General features: G+C 38.8%; 2 protein-coding genes and 1 pseudogene across 5 annotated transcripts; 2 read left to right on the top strand and 1 right to left on the bottom strand.

The window, feature by feature from the left end:
- Positions 1–834: 834 nt before the first annotated feature.
- Positions 835–4,371, bottom strand: LOC120294767 (shikimate O-hydroxycinnamoyltransferase-like). The gene is made up of 4 exons (XM_039315264.1): positions 4,261–4,371; positions 4,097–4,163; positions 2,537–3,009; positions 835–1,984 (listed from the first exon to the last, which is right to left on the bottom strand). Exons 3-4 carry the CDS (start codon positions 2,960–2,962, stop codon positions 1,121–1,123), a joined length of 1,290 nt encoding a protein of 429 aa, XP_039171198.1. The 5' UTR covers positions 2,963–3,009; positions 4,097–4,163; positions 4,261–4,371; the 3' UTR covers positions 835–1,120.
- A 4,318-nt stretch (positions 4,372–8,689) lies between these two features.
- On the top strand, positions 8,690–10,244 carry LOC120294594 (annotated as a pseudogene).
- Positions 10,245–15,944: 5,700 nt separating this feature from the next.
- On the top strand, positions 15,945–23,786 carry LOC104450634 (chaperone protein dnaJ 8, chloroplastic). 4 transcript variants are annotated; one of them, XM_010065280.3, is made up of 3 exons: positions 15,945–16,253; positions 16,423–16,491; positions 23,407–23,786. In XM_010065280.3, exons 1-3 carry the CDS (start codon positions 16,032–16,034, stop codon positions 23,587–23,589), a joined length of 474 nt encoding a protein of 157 aa, XP_010063582.1. In that variant the 5' UTR covers positions 15,945–16,031; the 3' UTR covers positions 23,590–23,786. The 4 variants fall into 4 exon arrangements, 2 of the variants coding, with proteins under 2 accessions (XP_010063582.1, XP_039172106.1); XR_005552328.1 differs by lacking the exons at positions 15,945–16,253; positions 16,423–16,491 and adding exons at positions 20,607–21,008; positions 21,124–23,051 and having other exon boundaries at positions 23,407–23,520; XR_005552329.1 differs by lacking the exons at positions 15,945–16,253; positions 16,423–16,491 and adding an exon at positions 20,607–21,165 and having other exon boundaries at positions 23,407–23,512.
- The last annotated feature ends 2,988 nt before the right edge of the window (positions 23,787–26,774 follow it).

The following is a 26,774-nucleotide window of genomic DNA, read 5'->3' as shown; positions in this document are numbered from 1 at the left end:
CTTATTTTCTTCTTCTCCAAAATTGGTAAAATGAAGGATATTATAAAGTTATTATCATATTCTTTACATTGATGTTCTGATTATAACAAATAGTGTGTCTTCTTTGGATTCATTTCCAACGGGCATATCGCAGCATTTCAAGTTTATCCATGGCAGATCACAAATAACGCCTCCTCCGGCAAAGACCTGCGTCAGCTGTTGACCTCAAAGAAGCATCCCACCGTCCATTGTACATGGGCGTCAGCCTTTTCAAAGCATGGATGTTATATGGTCTTAAGAAATGAGGTCAAGGCTTCAATTGTGGATTCGTGTTAATACCTTTAATTTGGGACCACATCCGTTCTCAGCCTCACGTTTCTGCTTGTCAATATTGCCTTCTTCGGGAATTTGGCTGCTGTTATAGTCTAGTGAAGTTTTGGTGGTTGGTTGTTTGTGTGATGAGCAGAACTTTCTGGGAAACGAATCTTAGCTCTTAACCTTGATGATTTAATTCTTCATACCAGGTTTCTTTCTGTCTCTCCCTTTTCTTTAGACCTACCGGCCCCACTGATGGTTAAGGCCGAGTTTCCTACCGCTTCTAAGTCATCACAGGAAAAGCTCAACCAACCATATGGTATTTAAATGCAATCTTAGAAATGAAGGCAAAGCCACACGTTCAAATCCGAGAACTTCCAACTTCAATGATGCATCTGCATTTCGGCAGGCGAAAGCTGAAAGTGGACATAATTCAGAGACCTGGAAGAACTTACGGAGTCGGTGGCTCTCTGGTCGAGTTGTTCATTGACACCTTGTTTAACACCTCATCCATGACGATAGATCTCAGGAATCAAAAGCAGAAAAGCATATCTAGCTATATATTATAAATTGAACCTCAAAACATAGTACAAATTCTCTGAGTACTGTGCGATGCACCCGAACCCATCGTGGCATACAGGTGCATTGGTGCACTTAGGCATGACAAATGAATAACATGGGCAAAAGATTTATTTAAGGAAACTAGATAAAAGGAAAGAAGAAAGTTCTCCTCTATCGGTATTAGAAACCGACCGTTCAGTCGTCAAGCTTGCACCTTTTTCATGGTGACTCACCAGGAGGTCGTAGAAGAATTTCTCAAACGGTTTCATGTGCTCTGTTTGCAGTGAGATAGCAACAGACAAGCTCCCATCACTGGTTGGGCTAGGCAATATGTATGATAATCCTCATATGCAATCCTGCCTGGCCCCATGTAGATAGGGCGGCCCCAACCAAAGTCTGCGTCATGGATGGGCAACCTAACCCAACTAGTAATGCCCAGATTTGGACACCTAAAAGTATGCGCCCCATGAGCCAGTGCTGAGAGATCAGGCTGGAGCTCCAAGTAATCAAGGGCAGATCTTAGGTAATCGTCATTCGCTCTCGCCAATGACTCATGGATCTTCTGTGCTGCATACGATACTGGTTTTGATATGAGATCGCCTGCAACAGCAATTGGTGTGATTGTAAAGATCCCATTGCCAAAATAACCCTGCGGAAGTGGTGGAGACAATCTCATCCGTCCATCTATTGCAATGGACAATTTAGTGTCTTGATCATCAGAAAGTCCGCGTGCTCTGCACGCACATCGCCAGACATGACCTGCCAAGATTTCATAGGAACTATACCGAGTGGTGTTTCCATTTTCTAATTCTGCCTGTGTCTTTAGGGCGTCTAACTGTTCCCGAGTAACTTTTAAAATAGAAACAGTAGAGCTATCTGGAGCTGAATTAGTAGTTTCTGGAGAAACTCGCAATGCAGGTGGAGACTGGTATTCGATATGAGGGAATTGAGGCCGTGGTGGGCTACGGGCGCGCAGAAGGGTCCGGTCGATAAATGGAGGGAGCTTAACGTCAAGTCCACGAGCCAGATCAGACCATGTGTTCACAAAGTGTAGACCAGAAAAACCATCGGTCACATGGTGCTGCATTCCAACACCAAGCGAAACTCCCCCACACTTGAAGTATGTAACCTAGATAAAGGAAACAATCGAAATTAATAACACTGAAATCTGATTTGAGTCCAATTACTTGATGAACTGGTAACTGCTAGCAAACATTAGCTTCCAAGCGGCTTACTCTTGATAAATCAATTTGCTCATTGTAGGGTCAAATTCTGGTCTTTTTTTTTTTTATGCATGAATTCCTAGAGTCAGGAAAGCTCGGCCAGGTCTCTCAACTTAGAAGCAAACTAAAGGCACCAATCTGAAACCCTTAATTGTTGCTGGCATGTACTATCTCTGGTCTGAGTCAAAGACAAAGGTCTTCTTCAATGTTTTGAAGTTAAGATGTTTAATAAGACCATAGCTGAAAGAAGCCAAAAAGTTGGTACAAGATGACCGACTTGAATCCCTCGCTCGTACTTTTCAAATGGGAGAGATTTTACCTCTGAGCATTGAACACGACCGTCAAAATCAAAGTTCAACTTCTATTTGAGGTTTCAAAAGTTCATGAAGTATGATGAGAAGCACATGGGCACTAGGATGAACCAATTCTAGGAAAAGAATCAAAAAGAGAAATCACACCTGTAGCACTAAAAGAGGGTCCGAGGATATCCCACTAGAGTAATTCACAGCCGGAATAAGCTTTCGGAGCTCTAAAGTCGCGAAATCCCCTAAATCATCGACCACCGAGCTTGTCTCCGCCTCAACAAACAGCACGCCCTCGGCATTGCAATCGATCTCGATTCGGCCACTTTTGTCCCTCTTCAACCGCCCGGCCACGGGGTAAAACAGCACCAAGGCTCTGCTCAGCGCCTCTTTTAGCACTCCGGAATGGAAGAAGTCATCTGATCCAGTCGGTCGGTAGAAGTACACGCTTGGGGTGTGCATGCTCGCGACCACCAAGTCTAAATTCGCATTCCACAGGGTACATCTCGGCGTGTCCTCAGCCGGACGTACCATAGTCGACCCTTTGACATTGATTATCATTCTTGAGAACGTTGATATCATCCGAGCGCCCTTATGCTAATTTCTGTCTCGAACCAGAGGATGCTAGACTACAACAACACATTAGAGAAACAAGAACGTTAAAAGATATCAAGTCTTTATTGAGCTTGCATACCTTAGTCTCCATTAGAAAGTTAGTAGAACCAAGCGGTTGGCTTAGCTTTCTCTATCGACGTGTGTTTTTTTTTGGAGGCGAGTGAGGCTTCATTTGGTTCAGCATTTAAAAGGGCTTTAGGTTCTAAAGGGATTTTATGCAATTGTGTTTCGGTCATTTTTTGAGGGCTTTGGGAAGATGCAATTGCATCTTTAAAGGACTCCAAAGGCCTTTAGAGGAATGGAGAGCTGGAGGTGCCTTGAGAAGTAACATTTTCGAAATGTTACTTCGTTGGTTTAATAAAAGTATGTCAATTACCCATCTTGACCTTATTTTTTTAAGTGAATTCCATTTTTCCCTTTTATAAAACGAAAATCATAAATGCCTCTTCCATTTCTCTTCACTCACGTTTCTCTTTGCCTCACGTCTCTCTCGTTCCATATACTCGACCCTCATGCTCGCCTGGGGTTGCGTGGCGGCCACCACTGCCTTGATCATGATGAGGTAGGCGATGCTTGGGCCACGTGATCTCAAGTAGCATCGCCTCGCCACAACCTAGGCGGCATCACCTGCTCAGGTGATGTCGTTCGGCGATCAGATTTGATCGCCAGCAGCGGCTGTTTTGGCCATCGATGGCTAAACTAAAAAAAAAAAAAAAAATTGGAAACCTTTTTTTTAAAAAAATAGTAGAAGTCCTTCACAAAATGCAATTTTTACCGAGGGACATTTAAGCCAAAGTTATATCCCCATCCATTTTAAAATTATAATTCACCAAATGCTATTTGCATTTCAAAAACTCTTTAAACATTTTTCTAAGGATATTTTCCAAAGCTGAACCAAATGGGTGCTTATTCATCTGAGTTGACTAAGACGTTACAAGACCCCCACTAATCAAAATTCAGAATTTTTCTAAGAAAAGAATTAGCTGGAACAGGAAGACTGCGTTGGGAGTTCATTGAACAGGTCAACTCGAGTCAAAAAACACGAAACGAAAATGCGAAGAAAGGAAGATAAAGGGAGAAACGCAAGAGCTGTTCACTTACACAAAGTGTTTCCTGCGAATATGCCAAGAATCATCTGCGACCTTCAATGGAGGCGAACGCTTCGGTGCTGCAGAGCAGAAGAAACTCAAGAGGATGATGTGGAGAGAGAGAGAGATATATATAGAGTTTTTTCAATTGACGAAGAAAAGGCGAGGTTTACATACAGCTGAGGCATTTATGTTTGAATGTCAGAGGCATTCTATTCATTTGGCAGATCCAAGTCCATGGCCTATTTCGCGTTAAGATGCGTCGTCTTCGCTACCTACGCCCCATCCCTACCCTTGCTCCGGGACCCTTGCCCCCCCCCACTGGGATTGTTGCCCATTGCATGGACGCAAATGGCCGTTCGTTCACTGTCGTTGTTGGTCCCACAACGTCGGTCTCCGAAGCGATAAGTGGAGATTCTCGATTCGGATTTCTGTGGACATAACAAACACGGTGAGGATTACCTGATGAAATTGCTTGGAAAAGAGTAAATGATTTTTTTATATTTATTTTACTTTTATTGTCCATCCTTCTATATCGTCATGATGAGTCACGGTTTGCTCTTATCGAAATGGGCCACGCACCCGGAACATCTAGGGATATGAGGATTGATTAACTATAAATGAGTTTACAAAGGTGAATTGGCACATCCATGAGTGTTTTTAATCACTTTAAAAATCATATTTAAGTATGTGGTTTAGTGGCTGGAGCTTTTGATTGGGTTAAAATCTTGAGCTAGGACAGGGATTAGTCATGACTAGAGCATCTCTTTAATTTAATTTATGTCATTATCTAACCACTTAAATTTCGGATTTTTGTATAAAGCTGTGTAATAATCATTAGTTTTTACCCTTGATGGTTTGATTGAAACATCAACAAGCATCTAATAAAGGTGAACATTTCCTTACTTTGAATAACATTCGGGGCGGTGTCTCTACTGACCACTCTATAAGTAGAGAATCTTAGTCAACATATGTGGATGTAGTGGTTTATGTGCATTCACATAGATTAGTAAAGACTAAATATTTTAATATTTTATATTTCACACAAATGGATGTAGACAATTGAGCAATTAGGTCATATTCAAACATTTAACCAAACTCTATCATATTATTTTTTTCCTAAAAAATGACTAAAGTAATTCGGGCATTGTGATTTTTACAAATATCTCTACATAGATAGAAATAAGGTGTTGGATTGAGACCCCCTCCCTCTCTCTCTCTCTCTCTCTCTCTCTCTCTCTCAAGTGGGGCGATATTATAATTGGATCCGTATCTCATCCATGATTGTCGGCGTTATTGCGCTGCACAAATTGAAAATATCCATTTTTCTCTAATGGCTCTATCTCTTATTCATTTGTAACATGTTTTTTTTATCATGAGATATAGGGGCCATTTAATAACCATTTTTTTATTATGTTCTCTAGATGAGTTTATGTGTATTTGAAAGTGTTTACTAACTATAAAAATTTCTATTCTTGGAATAGAAATGCGTTTGGTACGACCTTTAAATTTTTTTAGTGACTTAGAATTTCTTTTAATTTTTTAATACTTTTATTATATTTATATTTTTATTTTTAATGAAATTATTATATAATTTTATCTTATTATACTTCTTAATTTTATTATACAATTTTATCATATTTTAATATAATTTATTATGTAATTTTATTATATTTTTAAAAATTAATTTTAATCTTTTAATAATTTCATTATATTTTTAAATTATTTTATTATATATAATTTTATTATATAATATATCACATTTAAATATAATTTTATGTACTTTTATTATATTTGAAATATAATTTATGTTATAATTTTATTATATTTTTCAATTTTTTTTTTTATTTTTAATATTTTGCAATTGGCTAGAGGAAAAAGAAGAGAAAAGAAAAGAAAAAGAAGAAAAGAAAAGAGAAAAAAAAAGAATATGATTTAGCTTGATTATGGAGTTGTTCCCGGAGCAAATAAATAACTTTTTTCTATTTCTTAATTCTATTATAAATCTATTTCTAGGAATAAAAATTTGCCAAATAGATTTTTATTCTTTTTTAAGGAAACAAAATAATAAAATCAGATACTATTTGATACATTATTAAATAGGCCGATAGTGCTTCATAATAAAATCTCATTGGAATAGTCAAGTATGAGCAGAAAACTTGTCGATTCCTTTGATGATTCCCCCTCTATCTAACTCTCTACTTGCATTCCACCTTTCCCCCTTTGTTCATTAATTCTAAGATGAGAAAATTTGGGTCCATCATATGAATGTGCTCCAAACTAGTCCGTTCTTTTTTTTTTTTTGGTCGGTAAACTATTCCGTTCAATGACAAATTTTTTTGAAGACACTCCAAATGAAGGTTTGAGAAGATAGCAAGCCAATTCAAAGCACAACCAAGCATGTGAATGCTTGTGAATGAATACGATTGTTTGCATATAAAAGACCGAACAAGTTTGTTCGTATTAGAAGTTGACAATGTGGTAAACATCAAGTTGGTTAACGGCATTAATTAATAAAAAAATGAACTAAACGATCATGATGCCTTAAAATAACTAAAGGTTCAATCTTATTAAGAAGGTGGTAGGAATTACTATATACCCCAAATAAGTCCCCTCATTCGTAACTAGATAAAAAGCTAATATCAAATTCAATCCCACATCTCTCATGTTACAAGATTGGATCCTATATGTTAAATTCCTCTTTTACTCTATCATCTCATTAAAATAATAATTCAGAAAGTTGATTCACAAAAGCAATGTGCCAAATTCTACCATGATATCAATTTCATGTCACTCTACCATTATCTGTACTGACAACTCGACATCTCTCTCTTTCTTGAATGGTAAAAGCATGTTGAGATATGTGAGGTTTGCCTTATTTAAATAGTAAATGGCACCCAACATTAAAAGCAAAGTCATCATTAAACAACAATAATGGAGCCTGCCCATAGGAAGCGTCAAATCAACATTCAAAGGGCCAATCAAGCCGAGTGAAGGGTCGTCCCTTCCTATTAAAGCGAGTTTCCATTCCATCCTGTCCATTTGGTCATTTAAGGTGCGTATAGTAAGGCTTCTGTCCTGAAAATTAATTTATTTTCAAAAATAATATATTTCTATTTTTATTACTCAGAACAATTACTCAATAAAAGAACCATCTGGTAACAATATAAAATTTCTATTTTTGGAATGAAAAAAAGAATATAAATGTGTTTGGTATAATTCATAAATTTTTTTATAATGTAATTTTTTTAAAATTTTTTTTCTTATTCTTCCTTACCGCCTCCAACCTCTATCGTCGTTGTCGAACGCCGCTACCCGCTGCCGACCTAGCCATTGCTGACCGCCGATGACATCGATCGTCGCTTGCTACCATCAAGCGTGGCGTGATCGGTGGAGGCGGGTGACGGTTAGTAGCGGTTGGGGTCGATGTGGCAATGATCAGTTTGGCTAGTTGATAGGTGATGGCGCGCGGTCATTGGTGGTGGATGGCGGCGATGATAGCTGGTGGTCGATCGGTTGGGCTGGCGAGCGCGGCCTCGATGGTCATTAGCAAGTGGGCCACGACGGGTGACGATGACAATGGGGCGGTGGCAATAACTGGCAAATAAGAAGAAAATAAAAACAAAGAAGAAAAAAACTTATTTCTAGAAATTGTTCTCGAGAACAATAAGTTACTTTTTTCTACCTTTTATTTCCGTTCCAAATTTATTCCTCGGCAACTTTTTTATTCTTTCATTCTTTCTTTTTCTTTTCTTTTTATTTGCCAGTCGCCACCCCCCTCTGCTGCTTGTCTTAGGCCAACCACTGCCGCCACAAGCCAACCATTGTCGTTGCGACTACCATCGCCATCGCCTTTGTGGCCCACCGCCGATGACCATTGAGGCTGCCGCCACCGTTGTCACCGTCACCGCCGCCACCCACCAATGATGACCGCCGTTGCGCGTCGATCGACCGATCGTTGTCGCCAATGACCATTGTTCTTTGCCACCCTCCATTGCTACCGCCGCCACGAGACCATCTTCGGCCGGCAATCGGCAGTGGGTAAGGAAAAATAATAAAAATTAAAATAAATTCTACATTACAAAGAATTTTGTCAATCATACCAAACACATTCCTATTCTTTTTTCATTTTGAGAATATAAATTTTATGCAATTACCAAATACATTCTTTTATTGAGAAATTGTTCCAAGAATAGAAATAAAAAAACTATTTCGAAAAGAAATTGTTCCTTGAAACAAAAGCGTTACCATACATCCTTAAGAACCCACCTTCCAATCGGCGGGGTTCGCCCAGGTGACCACCCTTCCAACATGGAAGGGGCGGTGAGGGTTCAAATCCCCACCTTCTCGGGGGGATGAGGGGTAGGGACGCGTAAGTTTCGAGAGTGGGTTGCGACTCCCACGCCCGCAAGAGGCGGGCGCAAGTCATGCAGTGAGTGTAAGTGGAGGCGTAGAGTAGAAAGACTGAAAAAAAAAAAAAAAAAAAGAACCCACCTTCCAAGTTCAAATACCACAACCGCAAGCAGAAGCCTTCTGTATTTTTCGCTGGTTTGTGTCTATTAAAGGGGGAGAGTTATTGTGGGTGCTTGGATTGCGGTATCTTTGGTACTCGTGATATCTGTTGCTTTTCATTTTCTCTAGTCTAAGATCATTTGTGAGGCATGGCTTGTGCTGCTGGTTTGATGGGCAAGAATGGGTCATCTTGGATCCAACTCAAGAAGAATGAAAGGACGTTGATGAAGAAGAGGATGGCATGTAAAGATGAGGTTAGAGTCTTGCTCGCATTCTTCTTCCGTTGTGGATCCATACAAGACTCAGAATTCATCGCGGTGCTTCTGAATCTGAGGTCAAGAAGGCCTTTAGACAGCTTGCTTTGCAGGTCTCAATTCAATTATGAATCGGATGATTTGGTTTGGGGAATGGTTTTTCTTGTAGTTAAAGTTGTAAGCTATGCCGTTACAGATTGCCACTTTTTGATCAAGATCGTTGATGGGTTTTGGCTTTGTTTATGTTCCTTTTCAGTATCATCCGGACGTATGCAGAGGAAGCAATTGCAAGGTGCACTTTCATCAGATCAACGAAGCATATGAAGTAAGCCAGCATTCCACCTCGAAGAAAGTCATTCATGATGCAAAGATGAAGCTTAACTTGATTATGCATCATTGATGATATGTCCAATAGCAATCTTGTCGACTCTGTTCTGGTACCCAAAAAAAAAAAAGAACAAATCTCTAGCTTATTTTTCACCAAGTGAGTGATGATATATCATTTTCAAGAGCTTCCTTGGGGTTGAGAACTGAACTACGCACAAAACTCAAAACTCTCTGCTCTGATTCAAAGGAATGGCGGGTCTGGTTCTTTGGGTTATTTTTCTCGGTTTTCTTTGCTGAAATGGTGAAAGGAGTGATGATGATTATTGGTATCAGCATCTTATCCAATTATTTTCTGCATTCTGCCGCCATAGTCAGCATCTGAAAGTGACATAAGAGCTACGCCACTATCACTAAACAAGGCTTTAGTGACTTCTCGCATTTTTTATTTTTCATTTTTTATTTTGTCAAAGAGACTTCTGAATTTTACTGTGCTTCATGGGTCACGATACTCTTGGTTAATCGAGGTTCTTTCTCAATGTTTCTGATGCAGATTGTGATGAGCAATTTAAGAGGATAATCGAATGGTCCGCAGATGTACGAGTCGGGAGACCAAGGGATCAATGAGCCGATGAGAGGGACCAAGACGCCACAAGACCAACCCCCACTAATCAAAATTCACAATTTTTCTAAGAAAATAATTAGCTGGAAGAGGAAGACTGCGTTGGGAGTTCATTGAACAGGTCAACTCCAGTCAAAAAACGCGAACCGAAACGGAAATTCTTGCAATGATTTGACTCACAAATTCGTTGCAATGCTCAACAAAACGGTCTTTGAAAAAGTAAAAAAATAAAAACACAAGTTGAAGGCATCGACCACCAGTGATACCTCGACGTGATCTGCCTACAAACGGCGGCAAGGCAACTGACAACGTGTCCAGATGAAATGCGAACAAAGGAAGATAGAGGGAGAAACGGAAGAGCTGTCCGCTTACACAAAGTGTTTCCTGCGAACATACCAAGAATCACCTGCGAGCTTCAGTGGAGGCGAACGCTGTCGGTGCTGCAGTGCAGAAAAACTCAAGAGGATGATGGAGAGAGAAAGAGATAATAGAGTTTTTCAATTGACGAAGAAAAGGCGTGCAAGATCCGTCGTCTTCACCGCCGTCCTAGCTCTGGGGCTCTTGGTCCCCGTCTGGGATTGCTGCCCATTGCACGGACATAGCTTTACCCCCGCCAGAGTAGGAGCGGGCGTACCTGCTTGTATCCGTTCGTTCACATGGGCTGTCAGTTGTCGGTCCCGAAACGTAACGAAAATATCTTCTCTGAAAAATGTTGTCGGTCCGAAACGTAACGAACATATCTTCTCTGAAAAATGAGTGCGTGATATTTTCAATTTACTTTGAAAATGATAACATATTTTTATCACAAAAAATTAAATTATAAATAATTATAAATTCCTTTTTGGGATTTATTCATTCAAAAATTGTGACTCACAAGTAAATTGTTATTTTCACCGTATCTAAAAACTGTTATGGTAGTAAAATCCATCTTTTTTCAATTTAGTTCTCGAGCCGAATTTCTGTAGACATAATAAACATGTCGATGATTACCCAATAAAATTGCTCAAAAAAAAGAGTAAATGATTTTTTTCATATTTATTTTCCTTTTGTTATCCATCCTTTTGTATCATCACGATGAGTTGCGGTTTGCTCATATCAAAATGGGCGACGCACTTGGAGCATCTAGGGATATGATGATTGATTAACTATAAATGAGTTTACAAAGGTGAATTTTACAAAGGTGAATTGGCACATCCATGAGGGTTTTTGATCACTTTAAATCATATCTAAGTACGTGGTTTTGTGGCTGGAGTTTTTGATTGGGCTTTCATAGGGCGAGAGGCAGAGGGCTAAATCGGGACGGGCCCGTGGGCCGTTGCTGGGCCCTTGGGGGGGTGGGCCTTTTGGGAGAGTTCGGCATGCCTTCGCTCTTTGCCCTTTGCTGTTTGCCATGTCTCGTGTCATGGCTTTCTCAAAGAAATCAAACTTCTAATGTTCTTAATTCTAGCCCAAAGATATAGCACGGATTGGAGGGTTAAAATCTTGAGCTCGGACATGGATTAGTCATGACTAGAGAATCTCTTTAATTTGATTTATGTCATTATCTAACCACTTAAATTTCGGATTTTTGTATAAAGTTGTGTAATACTCATTAGTTTTTACCCTTGACAGTTTGGTTAAAAAAATCAACAAGCATTTCAGAAAGGTGAACATTTCCTTACTTTGAATAACATTTGGGGAGGTGTCTCTACTGACCACTCTATACGTAGAGAATCTTAGTCAACATATGTGGATGTAGTGATTTATGTACATTCACATAGATTAGTAGAGACTAAATCCTTGGATAATTTATATTTCACACAAATGAATGTAGACAATGGAACAATTAGGTCATATTGAAACATTCAACCAGACTATATCATATTTTTGACTTAGTAGTCGCTATTTTCCCTTGCAAATCACTTTCGTAGGGTAAGGCACTCTTGCGGAATGCTCCATTCAATATAAACATTAGAGGCACAACAGCTGCACCTATAACATTAGTCAACAAGTGATGTTAAGGTTAGTGTTGATAGAGTTTCCGCATATAAGTAAGGACCATTTATGAAAAACGGTTAAGGACCATTTATGAAAAACCACAATAGAATAGTTAATTATGTCATCCTAGTTAAGATCAGAGTCATTAAGAAGAACTATTTTATTGTACTTTTCTTTTCTTAAATTACGAGATGTGGTTATTTTTTTCTTAAAGAAAGCAAACAGATTATATCTAGAATAAACTTGGGCTTGTTGAGCTGCTGGACTCGGCGCACGGTTTGAGTGGGTTTAGGATCTCCCACATCCACTTGGATAAACAATCTTCTAAGAAAATTTAATCTTTCATCTATCATAAATTATTCTAGACAATGAATTCTGAATAGCATCCGATTTAATTTCTGAAGTTCATCGATAATTAGGTGTAGCCTTTTCAACGCTCTCGGAAAGAGAAAGGGGGCAAATGTAAGATCTTAATATTACTTTAAATCTTAAAAAGAAAACCCTAACTATGTAAACATTTGGATCAATCCTTTGAGATTTACAAGATAACATATACCAAGGACGCACTTGATAATAATTCTATTCCCGGAATAATTTCTTTTCAGAAATAATTATTTTCTATTTACTGGAACAATTTCTAAGTAAAATAACGAATTTGATAATTATACAAAAATTATATTCCCGGATTAAAAGAAGAACATGAATGTGTTTGGTACGATATATATATATATATATATTATGATGTAAAATTACTGTTTTAATAATTTTTGTTTAGATTTTTCTTTTCTTTTCCTCTCTTCTTCTTCCTTTTCTAGCCGGTCATTGGGGGGGTGGATGGTAGCCGGCGATGGCGACAGTGGGTGGTAGATGGCCGAGGTGGTGAGCGGTGGTTGGCAACAATGAATGGTGGTGGGAGGGGGTGGTAGACAGCAACGAATGGCGGCATGCCGGGGTGGAAGATGATGGCGAAGTGAGGAAGAAGAGGGAAAAAAAAAAAAAAAAAAAGACTTATTTTTAAAAATTATTCGCTAGAGTAAGGAGTTATTTTTTTCTATTTTTGTTTCCGTTCCAAATCTATTTTTGACTACTTTTCTATTCTAAAATAGAAAAATTAATTGACGTTTTCAAATGGATTTTTGTTATTTTTTTATTAGAGGAAACAAAAGAATAAAAAATGGAAATGTTATCATGCAGACAAGTGTGCGACTTTCAACCTTTTCTAAAAGAAATTACTTTTGTCTTAAGATCATAATGCTAATGATGATTAATGAGGAAACTTCACCATAGAAAGGGAAAGGGTTGAATGATTGATTGATCAATCCATATTAAGATCACAATCCACCATTGCACAGAAGAATCCAATAGAAGATACCAACCTATTAACGAGCCCTCCGGAACGTGCAAATCGAAATCGATAGAGAAAAGGAAAACCCTCTTTGAAATCCGAAGTTTTCCGCTTCTCCTCCCCCTTTCGGAGATCGAATCGAGAAAAGCCCACTTCGAAAAGCTTCCACCTTTGAACTCAAGTCGCGCCCTTTTTCAGCGTTGCAATGATTGATTAGTGTCAGTTCAATAATGGGTCATTGATCATCGATTTGGGTTCATCCACCCCGCTTGAGGAAGGGCCTAGTTCTCTCTTCTTGCGGGTTATGGAAAGCGAGATGGCTTTTTCTATGTGCTCTTTCAAATGAAAAATTTCGAGCTTCTTGTGTTGAGAACCTGATACAACGGTGAAGTGGAAGATGGTGAGCTTCAATGGTTAGCTCGGAAAGTGGGAGGAAATGACTGGTTTTATCTTGTGTTTCTATGTTTTTCCCGTGCTTGCGAACGTGATGGTACTCCTTGCTGGACAATAACAGCTCACAATTTATTTTTATTTTTTTGCTGTTCTTGCTCTTTGATGATGGGAAAACCTGAGGAAGTATGAGCTTTATCTTGTCATAGAATGAGATTCAGATGTCTTTACATATTCGACTTTTGATGCTTTTCTGTTGATGATCCAAATTCCAGAGAATCTCGTAGATAAGGTCTGACGTTAGAGAAGAGATTATTGATGTTAATATAAATGATGCTGCAGTAAAGTTAGGATTGCGAGTTAAGTTATAACAGAAGTATTTGATAGTTTGCCAGTACAAAATACAAATGTTTCGTGACCAAACATTATGAAATGCTTCGCTTGAACAAAGTCCACGATTGGCTGAACATGGGTTATATTTACGAGCTTACCAAACCCATCGGTTTTGTCTGACATTCATGATCCATCGGTGAGCTGAACATGCATGACATAAATACACAGGATTGAATGCAATTCAAAGTCATTTAGAGCTACTTTTCGAAACTAGCAAACAGAGAGTTATCCTTCATTATCTGTCAAGAGTGAGCCAGCAAACAGAGAGTTATCCCATTTAACTCTTCACATTCCTTTGCTATCTAATACACCGTCTCTTTTGGAATATTGAAGACAAACAATGCCTAAAGGCTGAAATGAAAGGAAAAGGCAATATTCGTCACGGGCAATGACATGGCAGTTAATGTCTGTTACTGGCATCAATTTCTCCTCACACATGTAGAAAGGCTCTAAGCATGTTGGCAGGCCTTGAACAATCCAAAGTGAGAGCTTCCAGAGTCATTGATATCTTCGCCTTCGCAAGTTAGCTGTTACCGTTAGTAGGAGGAATTTTTGTGTTAATTCTCTTTCGTGGTTTGAGGAGGTTCTGAGTTGAAAATGTGAAGGCTTATACAAACACAGACAATCTGGCACCTGAATATGCTCTTAAAATGTGAAATATTTCTGCTAGTTCCAATGTCAGTGATCTTATGCTTTTTATTGTTTGGTGTATCGCATCATTTCAAGTTTATCCATGGCAGATCTCGAAGAACAGCTCCTCCGGCAACCTTAAAGAAACATCTCACCGTTCATTTGTGCCTGGGCGTCAGCCTTTCCAAAGAATGGATGTTTTAGGTCTTAAGAAATGAGGTCAAGGCTTCAATTGTGGATTCGTGTTGATACCTTTGTCATTATTGCGATATTGCACAAATAAAAAAATTCGGACATCTCAGGTGGCTCTATTTTGTATTCATTTGTAACACATTTTCCATGGCGAGAGAGCTTCCTCACAATATAATCTCCTTTAGAACAGTCAAGTATGACGGAAAACTCGCTGATTCCTTCAATAATTCCCTCCTTTTTACTCTCTGCTTGCATTCCAACTTTTTCCTCTTGTTCATTGATTCTGAGATGAGAAAGATTGGGTCCGTCATATGACTGCGCTTTAGACTGTTATATTCAAATGAATGATTTCTTCGGAGAAGGCATCAAATTGAGGGTTCGAGAAGATAGCAAGCCGGTTCAAAGACAAGACAAAGCATGTGAATGCTTGTAAATGAACACAACCATTTGCGTTGAAAAGGTCAAACCAGTTCGGTGGTTTTAGAAGTGAAGTAACCATTAAGCTGATTAACGGTATTACTTGAAAAAATAATTAAAAAATATAAAATAAACTAAATGATCTTGGTGCCTTAAAATAGCTAAAGCTTCAACCTTGGAAGGCAAGTGGAGAAGGACAGATGGAATCACAGGGAATTAGTCTGAACGCACAGGGAATTAGTCTGAACGCACTGAGAATGTACCCCCAAATAAGTCCATAGCAAAAGTCGTCATTCATAACCAAATAAAGGGTAATATCATATTCTACTTTCTCTCATACCATCATAGTCTACCCTTTATATAATAAATTGTTGACATTATCATCTCATTAAGATAATCCAGATTCTACCTGCATATCAATTCAATATAAATTCAGCATCATCTGTATTGACTACTCAACATCACACGCTCTCTCTCTGTTGAATGGTATAATCCTAATGAGATGTGTGGTTTCCCTCGTTTAAATAGATCTCACCCAACATCAGAAGTGAAGTCACCTTAGATAACAATAATTGAACTGCCCCCAAAGGAAGCGTTAAATCAAGATTCAAAGGGCCAAGAAAGCCGAGCGAAGGGTCGTCTCCTCTCCTACTCTCAACGTCTTGTTCCTTCCTATTAAAGCGCGTTTCCAAATTGTCCTGCCTGTTGATCTTTTCAAAACCCACCTTCCAAGTTCAAATACCACGACCACAAGCAAAAGCCGTCCGTATCTTCGCAAGTTTGTGTATATATATAAAGGGAGAGTTATATTGTGGGTGCTTGGATTGTGGGATCTTTTATACTCGTGCTATCTGTTGGTCTTCATTTTCTTCAGTCATATCATTTGTGAGGCATGGCCTGCGCTGCTGGTTTGATGGGCAAGAACGGGTCTTCTTGGATTCAACTCAAGAACAATGAAAGGACGTTGATGGAGAAGAGGAAGGCCTGTAAAAATGGGGTTAAAATCTCTTGCTCTTATTCTTCTTCCGTTGCAGATCCATACAAGACTCTCAGAATTCATCGCAGTGCTTCTAAATCTGAGGTCAAGAAGGCCTTTAGACAGCTCGCTTTGCAGGTCTCAATCGCGTCCTCTGCATATGACAGTTCACTTATGAATCAAATGATTTAGTTTGGCGAATGGTTTTCCGTGTTAAAAAAGTTGCATACTCAAATGTTGCAGATTCATAAGTCTGCCACTATTTGATCAAGATAGTTGATTGGCTTTGTTTCTGTGTTTGTTTCAGTATCACCCAGACGTATGCAGAGGAAGCAATTGCAAGGTGCAGTTTCATGAAATCAACGAAGCATATGAGGTAAGCCAAAATTCCACCTTGAAGAAAGTCATTCACTAGACACGCGAAGATCAAGCTTAACTTGGTTATACATGATTGGTGTTATGTCCGACAGCATGCTTGTCGACTCTGTTTGGGTACCAAACGAACAAGAAAAAATCTTTAGCTTATTTTTCACCAATTGAGTGATCATATTTCAAGAGCTTTTCGTGGGGACTGTTGAGAACAGAACTACGTATAAAACGCTCTTCCCTGATTCAAACGAATGGTGGGTCAGGTTATTTGGGTTATTTTTCTCAGTTGTGTTAGATGAAATAGTGAAAGCGATGACATTGTCATCAGGATCGGCATCTTATCCAATCTTTTTCTGCGTTCTGCTAACATAATCAGTATCTGAAAGTGATATAAGAACTACCCACAATCTCTAAACAAGTCCTTATTGACTTCTTTCTGTTAAGGAAATAAGAGCAACTCAGCCAATGCAGAGGGATTACTCTGCTGTCACAACTTCAACAAAGGAAGATAATGAAAGTGAAAGGGCTGCAGCTATTGTAAAGATCAACGGAAGTATAGCACAAAGCATAAAGCGAAGCACACAAGTCAGGGAGACTATTTGACTGGGAAAGCCACGTCATGAAGGAGTCGGTGATGAAGACTTCACCGAAGACTTCAGTTTACACGTGTGCTGTCAGTTTCGCTTTTCTGTTTTAGTTTTGTTTTTCTGTTTTTAAGTTCAGTTTTGTTTTCCTTTTTTCTTCTTCTGAGAAAAAGTCTTCTTAGCAGCTTGCAGAGTTTAACGAGTAAGAGAATGTGAAAAACAGAGCACGCCATTGAAAATTTGCTCTGTGATGTATAGCATATACTGTGTAAATACAGAGGAAGAAGAAAGTTTCATTTTTTCAGTCTTCGTTCATCTTATTCATCTTCACATGGTATCAGAGCATGGTCGATCATCCTTATTGGTCCTCTGCTCGCCAGATCTGGTGCAAATCGAAGGTGCTGTAGCTGCAGAAGCGGTTCTCTGCTCGTCAGATCTGGTCCTCTGATTGCCGGATCTGACTCAATCCGAAGCCGACGGCAACCGCGGTGACGAATCTGGTTTGGCGGATCACCCTTGGAAATCAAAGACTGAAGGTCAGGGATCGCGAGGGGACTCTCAATCGCTCTCGGTTCCGGTGGTTGTGAGGGTTTCTCGGCGGATCTCCGTTGGTTATGAGGGTTTCTCGGCGGATCTCTCTGTTCCGTTGGTTGTGAGGGTTTCTCGGTTCCGGTGGTTGTGAGGGTTCCGGTGGTTGTGAAGGTCAGGGATCGCTCTGTTTGGGGATCTCTCGGTTTGGGGTGAAGATCGGCCGCGGCGGTGACAGCGATTCCCGCTCTGTGGCTCGATTCGGCTCTCCGCCGGATTTGCTCTCTTCTTCTTGATTGCTCTCGAGGATCAGCGTCACTCGATCGGGCACTCGAAGCGCGAAACTCAAATTCGTGCCAAGTTTGAAGGTCTCGACTCGGCTTCGAGGTTAGAGATCAGCAGTGGTTACAGTAACTACGGTGGCTTCCGTTTCTCCGGTGATTCCTCGTTGAGGGACGTTGGAAGTAAGACTCCCCTATTCATCCACTGAAGTTGAAGTTGCAGATTCAACCGAAGCCACTTCCCCAGCACCACCAGCTTCGCAGTCACAGTAAGCGCTGTGTTCATCCCTAATTCGCATGTTCTGTTTCTGTTGAAGGCAGAGACAAGTGGTGGATTACTCCTGTATGAAATCCAGTGATCTTCAAGTCTCTGTGATAAGTCTGAACTTCACTGATCACAGCAAATCAAAGTAGCTATTGATCATTCTCGTTTGTTGATTTGGAGATTTCAAAGTGCTTTTAACATCAACATTATCATTGTCTTCTTCAAAGCTGAGAGAACACAAAGATGGCAGCAAGAACACAGAAGTACCCTTTCCCAATACATGTTAATATTTCCAATTTTGTCACAATCAAACTTACTGAAGATAATTTTCTGTTATGGCAAGCTCAGTTTCACAGATTTCTTCGAAGCCAAGAACTTTTTGGCTTCATTAATGGTGAAATTCCATCACCTCCTCGAATGTTACAGATTGAAGTTGAAGGGTGTGAAACTGAAGCTGTAAATCCAGATTACACAGATTGGACAAAAACTGATCAGCTTGTATCATCATGGATTAGTGGAGCTGTATCTGAAAACATTCTGAGCTTGATCATTGGCTTAGAAACATCCTATGAGGTATGGCAGACACTTCTTAATCGTTTTACACAGAAGTCAGTTGCTAGAGAGTTTGAACTGAGAGGAAAACTACAAGCCTGCGTAAACGGGATCGAGTTCTTTCGTTTTATCTCGGAGAATACAAATCCATATGTGATCAGCTAAATGCTATAGGAAAGCACTGTAGATGAGATAACCAAAATGTTTGGTGTTTTGGAAGGACTAGGTTACGAGTATGAAAATTTTCGAACTACTATATCGCCCGAAACCTCAACGAGAATATGATGAGGTAATAGCACAATTAGAAAGATTTGAAACAAGATTGCAGAACTATTCCGGGAACCAATATAATCCCAATCTAGCTTATTTTGGACAAAGACAATCTGAAATACAGCGTAGAAAGGAAACACGACAGAGAATATATCCCTCAGAACTCTGGTTTTGCAGTTCAAAGAAGCAATTACAGAGGGGGACGTAACTATGGTCGAGGACGTGCTACTAATGGTAGAGGTCGTGGTTATGGATATTCTGAAAGAAGTCAGAACTACAGAACAAACACTTTGATTCAGGATCAAGGAGATCAGCAACTTAGACAGAAAAATGACTTCCGGATCTAGTCGGGGTTTCGACCATATGCAAGTTACTCACAGAGGTATCAGGACATCAAAACTTATCCATCTTCGACTCTAACCTTCAATAAACATCTGCAGGATGAGAAAATAACAGGAAGTACTCGACTGGAGTGTCAAATTTGTAAACGTCCAGGACATGATGCACTTCGCTGCTGGTATAGATTTGATAACTCATATCAAGCTGAAGATATTCCAACAGCATTGACAGCGATGCATCTTGAGGATCCAAAAGGAAATGAGTGGTATCCAGATACTGGTGCTACAGCTCACATCAGTGCAAATCCTGGTATTCTTCATACACTCTCTAAGTATAGTGGAACCGATTTGTCATGATAGGAAATGGGTCATGTCCGCCATTACTTACATTGGTGATACTCTGTTAAATGCGAGGACAACTCATTACCTCTTAATGATGTACTAATTGTTCCGAGAAATAAAGAAGAATCTTCTCTCGGTTTCTAAACTAACGAGATGACTATCCTTGTTCTTTTGTCTTTGATAAAACTGGTGTCTATGTAAAGGACAATCACACCAATACAACAATGAAGCTCGGAAGGAAAATTAGAGGACTTTACCGAGTGGACTCACAAACTACAGAAGCATTCTTCACTCAAAGACACAGAGTTGCAGCAGAAGATGTGTGGCACCAGAGATTGGCTCACACAAACTCGAAAATAGTAAAGCATCTACAGAATCAGAAGTTGATTTACTGTAATGCAACAACACAGACTATATGTAGAAGCTGTCAAATAGCAAAGAGTGCAGCTTTACCTTTTCCTTTATCGACACTACATCCAATGTTCCTTTAGAAAAGATACACTTTGTGACATTTGGGGTCCCTCACCAGTTAGTTCTTTTCAGAAATTTAAGTACTATGTCATCTTTGTAGACAATTTTTCTCGCTATAGCTGGCTGTATCCAATGAAGCTGAAGTCAGAATTCTATGATATCTTTGTTGAGTTTCAGAAACTAGTCGAGAGGCAATTCAATCATAGAATCAAAATTTTTCATTGTGATGGAGGAGGAGAGTTTATCAGCAACAGATTTCAGAATCATTTAAGGAATAGTGGCATAAAACAGTTCATGTCTTGCCCACATACACCAGAACAAAATGGAATATCAGAAAGGAAACATCGTCATATAGTTGAACTGGGTTTAGCTATGCTGTATCACTCTAGAGTTCCATTGAAATTTTGGGTAGATGCCTTCATGACAGCTAACTATATTGTGAATATTCTTCCTACACCAAAGTTACAACTGGACTCACCTTACAAAGCAAAATTCATCATCATCAGCCAAGCTATGAACATCTAAGGGTCTTTGGATGTGCATGTTATCCTTGTCTTAGACCATACACACAACATAAATTCGATCCCAGATCTCTTACCTGTGTCTTCCTGGGATACAGTGAACGCCATAAAGGGTATCGCTGCCTTGTACCTACTGATGGTCGTATATATATAAGTAGACATGTTGTGTTTGATGAGAATTTCTTCCCATTCACAAAGAAGTTGACAACTGACTATGAACATTATACTACTCTGTACAAACAATGGGTGGAAGAAGTTAAACTTCTTGATTCTCATAGTGCAGCACCAGTAAACAATGGCTTCACTGACCATCCAGCAAATTTCCGGTATAGTCCTACTTTGGAAGATGATCACACTGATACATCATACATTGTAAGTACGCCACAAATTTCATCTTTCACACACATGCAATCTGATTCAGTTGCTGAAGAACAACCAGGTCTTACTTCCACAAGTGTCACACCAACTGACATTGTCATTGATCAAGGTACTGTTGCTGTTCATCAAGGTACCGCTGCTGTTCATCAAGGTACTGCTGCTATTCATCATATGCAGACTCGACTAAAATCTGGTATTATAAAACCAAATCCTAAGTATGCATGTTTAGCTGAATATAAAGTGCCTCTGGAACCACGATCAGTTAAATCAGCCTTAGCTGATGAAGGGTGGTACTGAGCAATGCAAGAAGAAATGAATGCTCTGTATGAAAATCAGACCTGGATACTAGTTCCTAGAACTAACCAGATGAATGTTATAGGCTGTAAATGGGTGTTTAAGACCAAATTAGCACCTGATGGTAGTCTTGACAGATTAAAAGCTCGGTTAGTTGCCAAAGGGTTTCATCAAGAAGAGGGAGTTGACTTTACTGAAACATTCAGTCCTGTTGTTAAACATGCTACCATTCGTATAGTACTTTCTGTGGCTATGATGAAAAATTGGCCAATACATCAACTTGATGTTAAAAATGCTTTCCTACATGGAGTCTTAAATGAGACTATGTATATGGAGCAGCCACCTGGGTTTATACATCCTCAAAAATCTCAGTGTGTTTGTCTTCTCAAGAGGTCTTTATATGGTCTTCGTCAAGCACCACGTGCCTGGTTTGATAAATTTAGTAATTTTCTTCTTGAAAATGGCTTCTTCTGTAGTACAGCTGACCCATCTCTCTTTGTTCTTCATAGTGGTTCAGATATAGTACTGTTATTACTCTATGTAGACGACATAATTTTGACTGGCAGCTCAGCTCAGCTTCTAGCTACATTGATCAAGAAACTGAGCCTTCAATTCCACATGAAAGATCTCGGATATCTTCATTATTTTTTAGGAATTGAAGCCAAACGTACTTCTCAAGATCTCTTTCTTTGTCAGACCAAGTATGCAATTGATCTACTTAACAGAGCTCACATGACAGAATGCAAACCTGTCTCAACTCCTTTGCCACTTAGATCAATTGCTATGACAAATGATGATATTCTGCTTGCTGATCCACTTGAGTATAGAAGTATAGTAGGCGGTCTTCAATATTTGACGATCACCCGACCTGATCTTGCCTATGCAACGAATCTGCTATGCCAGAAATTGCAGCATCCAACAATTGCAGACTTTCATAAATTGAAAAGAGTCCTTCGCTATGTTAAAGGAACAGCACATCTAGGGATCTTCCTCCATTCTAATAGTTCAACAGCCCTCTACGGATACTCAGATGCTGATTGGGCTGGATGTGCTGACACCAGACGTTCCACTACTGGTTTTTGCACTTATCTTGGCTCTAATCTTCTCTCTTGGTCAGCCAAGAAACAACCTACCGTATCACACTCTTCCACCGAAGCTGAATATCGAGCACTTGCATCAACTACTGCTGATCTTACTTGGATTAGCTTTGTCCTACGAGATATTGGTATATCTCTCATATCACCCACACTCTTGTTCTGTGATAACAAATCTGCTATTTCTCTTACAGCTAATCCCATCCTACATGCTCGCACTAAGCATATTGAAGTTGATTTTCACTTTGTTCGTGAAAAAAAAGTATCCTCAGGTTCTATAAATGTTCGATATATTCCAACTCATCTTCAGCTTGCTGACATCTTTACTAAGTCCTTATCACGTTTTGCTCACTCTACTATTAGAACCAAATTGGGTATGAGATTCTTAACCCTTCCCAATTTGAGGGGGGATGTTAAGGAAATAAGAGCAACTCAGCCCATGCAGAGGGATTACTCTGCTGTCACAACTTCAACAAAGGAAGATAATGAAAGTGAAAGGGCTGCAGCTATTGTAAAGATCAACGGAAGTATAGCACAAAGCATAAAGCGAAGCACACAAGTCAGGGGAGACTATTTGACTGGGAAAGCCACGTCATGAAGGGAGTCGGTGATGAAGACTTCACCGAAGACTTCAGTTTACACGTGTGCTGTCAGTTTCGCTTTTCTGTTTTAGTTTTGTTTTTCTGTTTTTAAGTTCAGTTTTGTTTTCCTTTTTTCTTCTTCTGAAAAAGTCTTCTTAGCAGCTTGCAGAGTTTAACGAGTAAGAGAATGTGAAAAACAGAGCACGCCATTGAAAATTTGCTCTGTGATGTATAGCATATACTGTGTAAATACAGAGGAAGAAGAAAGTTTCATTTTTTCAGTCTTCGTTCATCTTATTCATCTTCACACTTTCCTTTTCTCTTTTTCATTTGTTATTTGGTCAACGAAGCTTCTGAATTTAACTTTTCTTTATGACGATACTCTTGGCTAATCAAAGTCCTTTCTCAATGTTTCTGATGCAGATTGTGATGAGCAATTTCAGAGGAGAATCGAATGGTCCGCAGATGTACGAGTCGGAAGAGCAAGGGGTTGATGAGCCGATGAGAGGGATGGATGATTCAGATTGGGACTTGTGGGAAGAATGGATGGGATGGGAAGGAGCGGGAATCCGTGACTACTCATCACATATCAACCCTTACGTTTGATCATCTCAACCCAGGGATTGTGTCTGTATATTAAATATGATGGAAGTGGGGCCTGAGTCATTCCTTTTTCTGTATATATGTACCACAACAAAACAGAGATGATGGTTTTGGCCATTGTACAGTCGAAAGAGTGACCTCAAGGTGTTCATAAGAGAATATAACATGAAATTAAAGTATAAAAGTTTCTCATTCATGTATTAATGTCTATTTATTATTCACAAAAAAAAGCAAGAAACTTTAGATGCGGCAACAATGATCCTTGTCGACACATTTCCTCCCGGTGGCGTCACCATATAAGGATTTGCATATGTTAATGCATTCCTGTACAAAGCAATTCTGGGCATAGAATGGAGGTTTTGTGCATCCTTGGGCCTCCCCTGACTTGATAAAAAGAAGAAGAAATTAGCAGCCATAAAGATATTGGGGCAAGAAGGGAGAAGAAAACAAGTTCATGATAATTAAAGTACAGGTAAGACAATTAGGAAGAACACCGGAACAAAAGACACGGAAGAAAAGGACTTCTTACCGTGACAGCAATCCAGATTATGAAGTAGTACGTCTTTGTCTTAACCTCATAAAAGTTCTGCCAAATGAAAGGAATATCCTTAAGAGTATGAGGGCACAAGATATCTCAGCATAGTCATAGGGAGAGGAGCTCTTTTTAACATCATTAAAGAACCAGTTAAGGAAAGAACCTGGCGAAGAAAAGTTGGAATTTTACCACATACGAAGATTTTGTCTTAGATTCTGGAATACGGTATTAAAAGCAAGCTATTAAATTCTCTCTTTTTTTGGCTAACTATGAAAGTCTTCAAGGATCCTTGCCTATGAATGCATTCTCTGACCATTTTTTGGCTGTCGGCCAACTCTTTGTACCTTATGCAGCACCTAGTATCTCTAGCTACCAAATTGAGGGACTTGAAATTTTTAATGTCTCTTAGCAGTCGCTACTCAGGAAGTATCAACAATTTTTGAGAACTTTAATGTCGTGTTGGACACTTTGACACTTGTTCAACATTTATCGACACTTTTCGACATGTGCTGAATACCTCTCGACATTCTCCAACACTTAGTCCGGAATTTCGACATGTGATTCGACATACACGAGATCAATTTTAAAAATTTTCAATAAATGAAGTTCAAAATGTAAATATGTAAAAAGTAATAATAATAAAATAATAAATGAGAAAAGAAGAAAAACTTAATTATAAAAGTTCATCTTTCAAGTTTGTTTTTTCTCTTCTTTCCTACATGCTCTTATGCGTAAATCTAGAATGCGGATTACTTCTTTTTCCCTTGAAGTTTTATAGATTATTATAATGGAGTTGAATTTATCAAATTAAAATAATGAATGATATTAACAAATGGTGGATTAATGTTTTCGAAGTAAATTATTTATAGAATTATTTATTTATTTATTTATTTGTGAATTTGAATCAAATTAATTTGATTAAAATAATTATAAAAAAATCATGTATGTATAAAAATATACATTTAATATACAACGTATCTCAACGTGTCGAAATTATATTTTTTAAAAACAACATATCAACATGTCATATCGTATCGCGTGTCAGTACTACTTAGATAACCACTTTACCATGTAAATCACTAAATTAGGGGTAAAGTAGTTGTGTCGAATAGCTATGGCTATAGCATTAATAGCCAATTAGGGAGTTTGGATGAATTCTTGTACAATAAAGACACATTTGATAATCATTTTATTTTCGAGAATAGTTTTCGGTAAGAAATGACTATTTTTTATTATGTTTTCGATAATGATTTCTAAGCATTTAAAAACTTTTTTATAATTGTCCAAAATTTTTATTCTCTAAATAGAAATGCGTTTGGTAAGACTTTTAATTTTTTTTAAATTTTTTAATACTTTTATTTATTTTTCTCTTTTTTTCTTTTCTCTTCTTCTTCCTCTTTCTTTGTGGCCAGTTGTTGACGATGGCGGTGGCCAATGATTGGTTAGGGGAAGAAGAAGAGAGGAGGAAAGAAAAAAGGAAAAAAAAAGAAAAAGGAAAATAGGTTTGAGCTTGATTTTGAATTTGTTTTCGGAAATAAAGAAGTAATTTTTTCACTTTTTGATTTTATTTCAAATCTATTTTTGGAAACAAAAAAAAAAGATTTTTAGTCCTAGGAACAAAAAAATTTATCAAACAAATTTACGTGCCAAATCTACTCTCATGAACAAAAGAATAGAATCATGTACTATTTATTCTGTTAACAATTAGGTCCTAAGTGAAAACCAATTATCAAATCCGCTGGAAAATAACATTATCCAAGTCAAGATTAAAGCATCTAAGAAGAAGTATGTTCTTTCGTAGATCATGAAATTCAGATAGCTATTTCCAATAAAGAAAGTACATAGATTAAGTCTTTAATAGGCTTGATCATGAGCCTGGCATGTTGCCAAACTTGACCCATAGTTTTTAGCAGGCTTTGGGTCTTTGGGCTCCTCTGGACAATAATGACTTTTAAATTGTATTCGATTTGGTTTATCATTTCCGCCATTAAATTAGGTCTAACCTTTTTAACACACTTACAAAGACGAAGGGAGCAAGGGAGCCAAGATCGAATGTGAAATCTTACGTCGTTTTAGATCTCGAAAAGAAAACCGTAATCATATGAACATCTGTGTCAATCTTTTGAGATTCCCAAGACAACAACGTAGACCGAGTTCGTCCTTTGCAACGTCCTTAAAACTTCTTCTCTAATCTGGGTCCGTTTTGACGGATTCTGTTTCGTCCTTTTCTTGAAGAGATGGCCTGCCTTTAAAGTCATCGCGATGCTAATGATGAGGAAACTTCACCATAGATAATAAGGCCATTATCTTGAGACAAACACGCGTTCCTCGTGCTGTCATTAGCGACTAGAAGAATCGATCCGTGTCCGAACTCCAATCCACCGTCGCAAAGAAGAAGAATTCAATAGGAGCTGCCAACCGACCAACGAATCCTCCGGAACGAGAAATTCGCAGTCGAGAGAGGAGAGGAGGAACCCACTTCGGAATCCGAAGTTTCCATCTTCTCCTCCCACTCGAAGATCGGATCGAGGATAGCCCACTTCGAAAAGTTTCCACCTTTGAACTCAAGTCGCTTCCTTTTTCAGCGTGGCAATGATTGGTTAGTTTCAGTTCAATCATGGGTCGTTGATCATCGATTTGGGTTCATCGACTC

This window comes from Eucalyptus grandis, chromosome 6 (assembly GCF_016545825.1).
Source record: "Eucalyptus grandis isolate ANBG69807.140 chromosome 6, ASM1654582v1, whole genome shotgun sequence".
Classification (NCBI taxonomy): Eukaryota; Viridiplantae; Streptophyta; class Magnoliopsida; order Myrtales; family Myrtaceae; genus Eucalyptus; species Eucalyptus grandis.
This window is presented reverse-complemented; position numbering and strand designations above follow the sequence as displayed.

Coding starts and splice junctions, on each gene's coding strand:
- LOC120294767 (XM_039315264.1), bottom strand. CDS start 2,962: ATGATATCAACGTTCTCAAGAATGATAATCAATGTCAAAGGGTCGACT. Junction 1,985..2,536: donor ACCCTCTTTTAGTGCTACAG/GTGTGATTTCTC, acceptor TCCTTTATCTAG/GTTACATACTTCAAGTGTGG.
- LOC104450634 (XM_039316172.1), top strand. CDS start 21,315: ATGCAAGAAGAAATGAATGCTCTGTATGAAAATCAGACCTGGATACTA.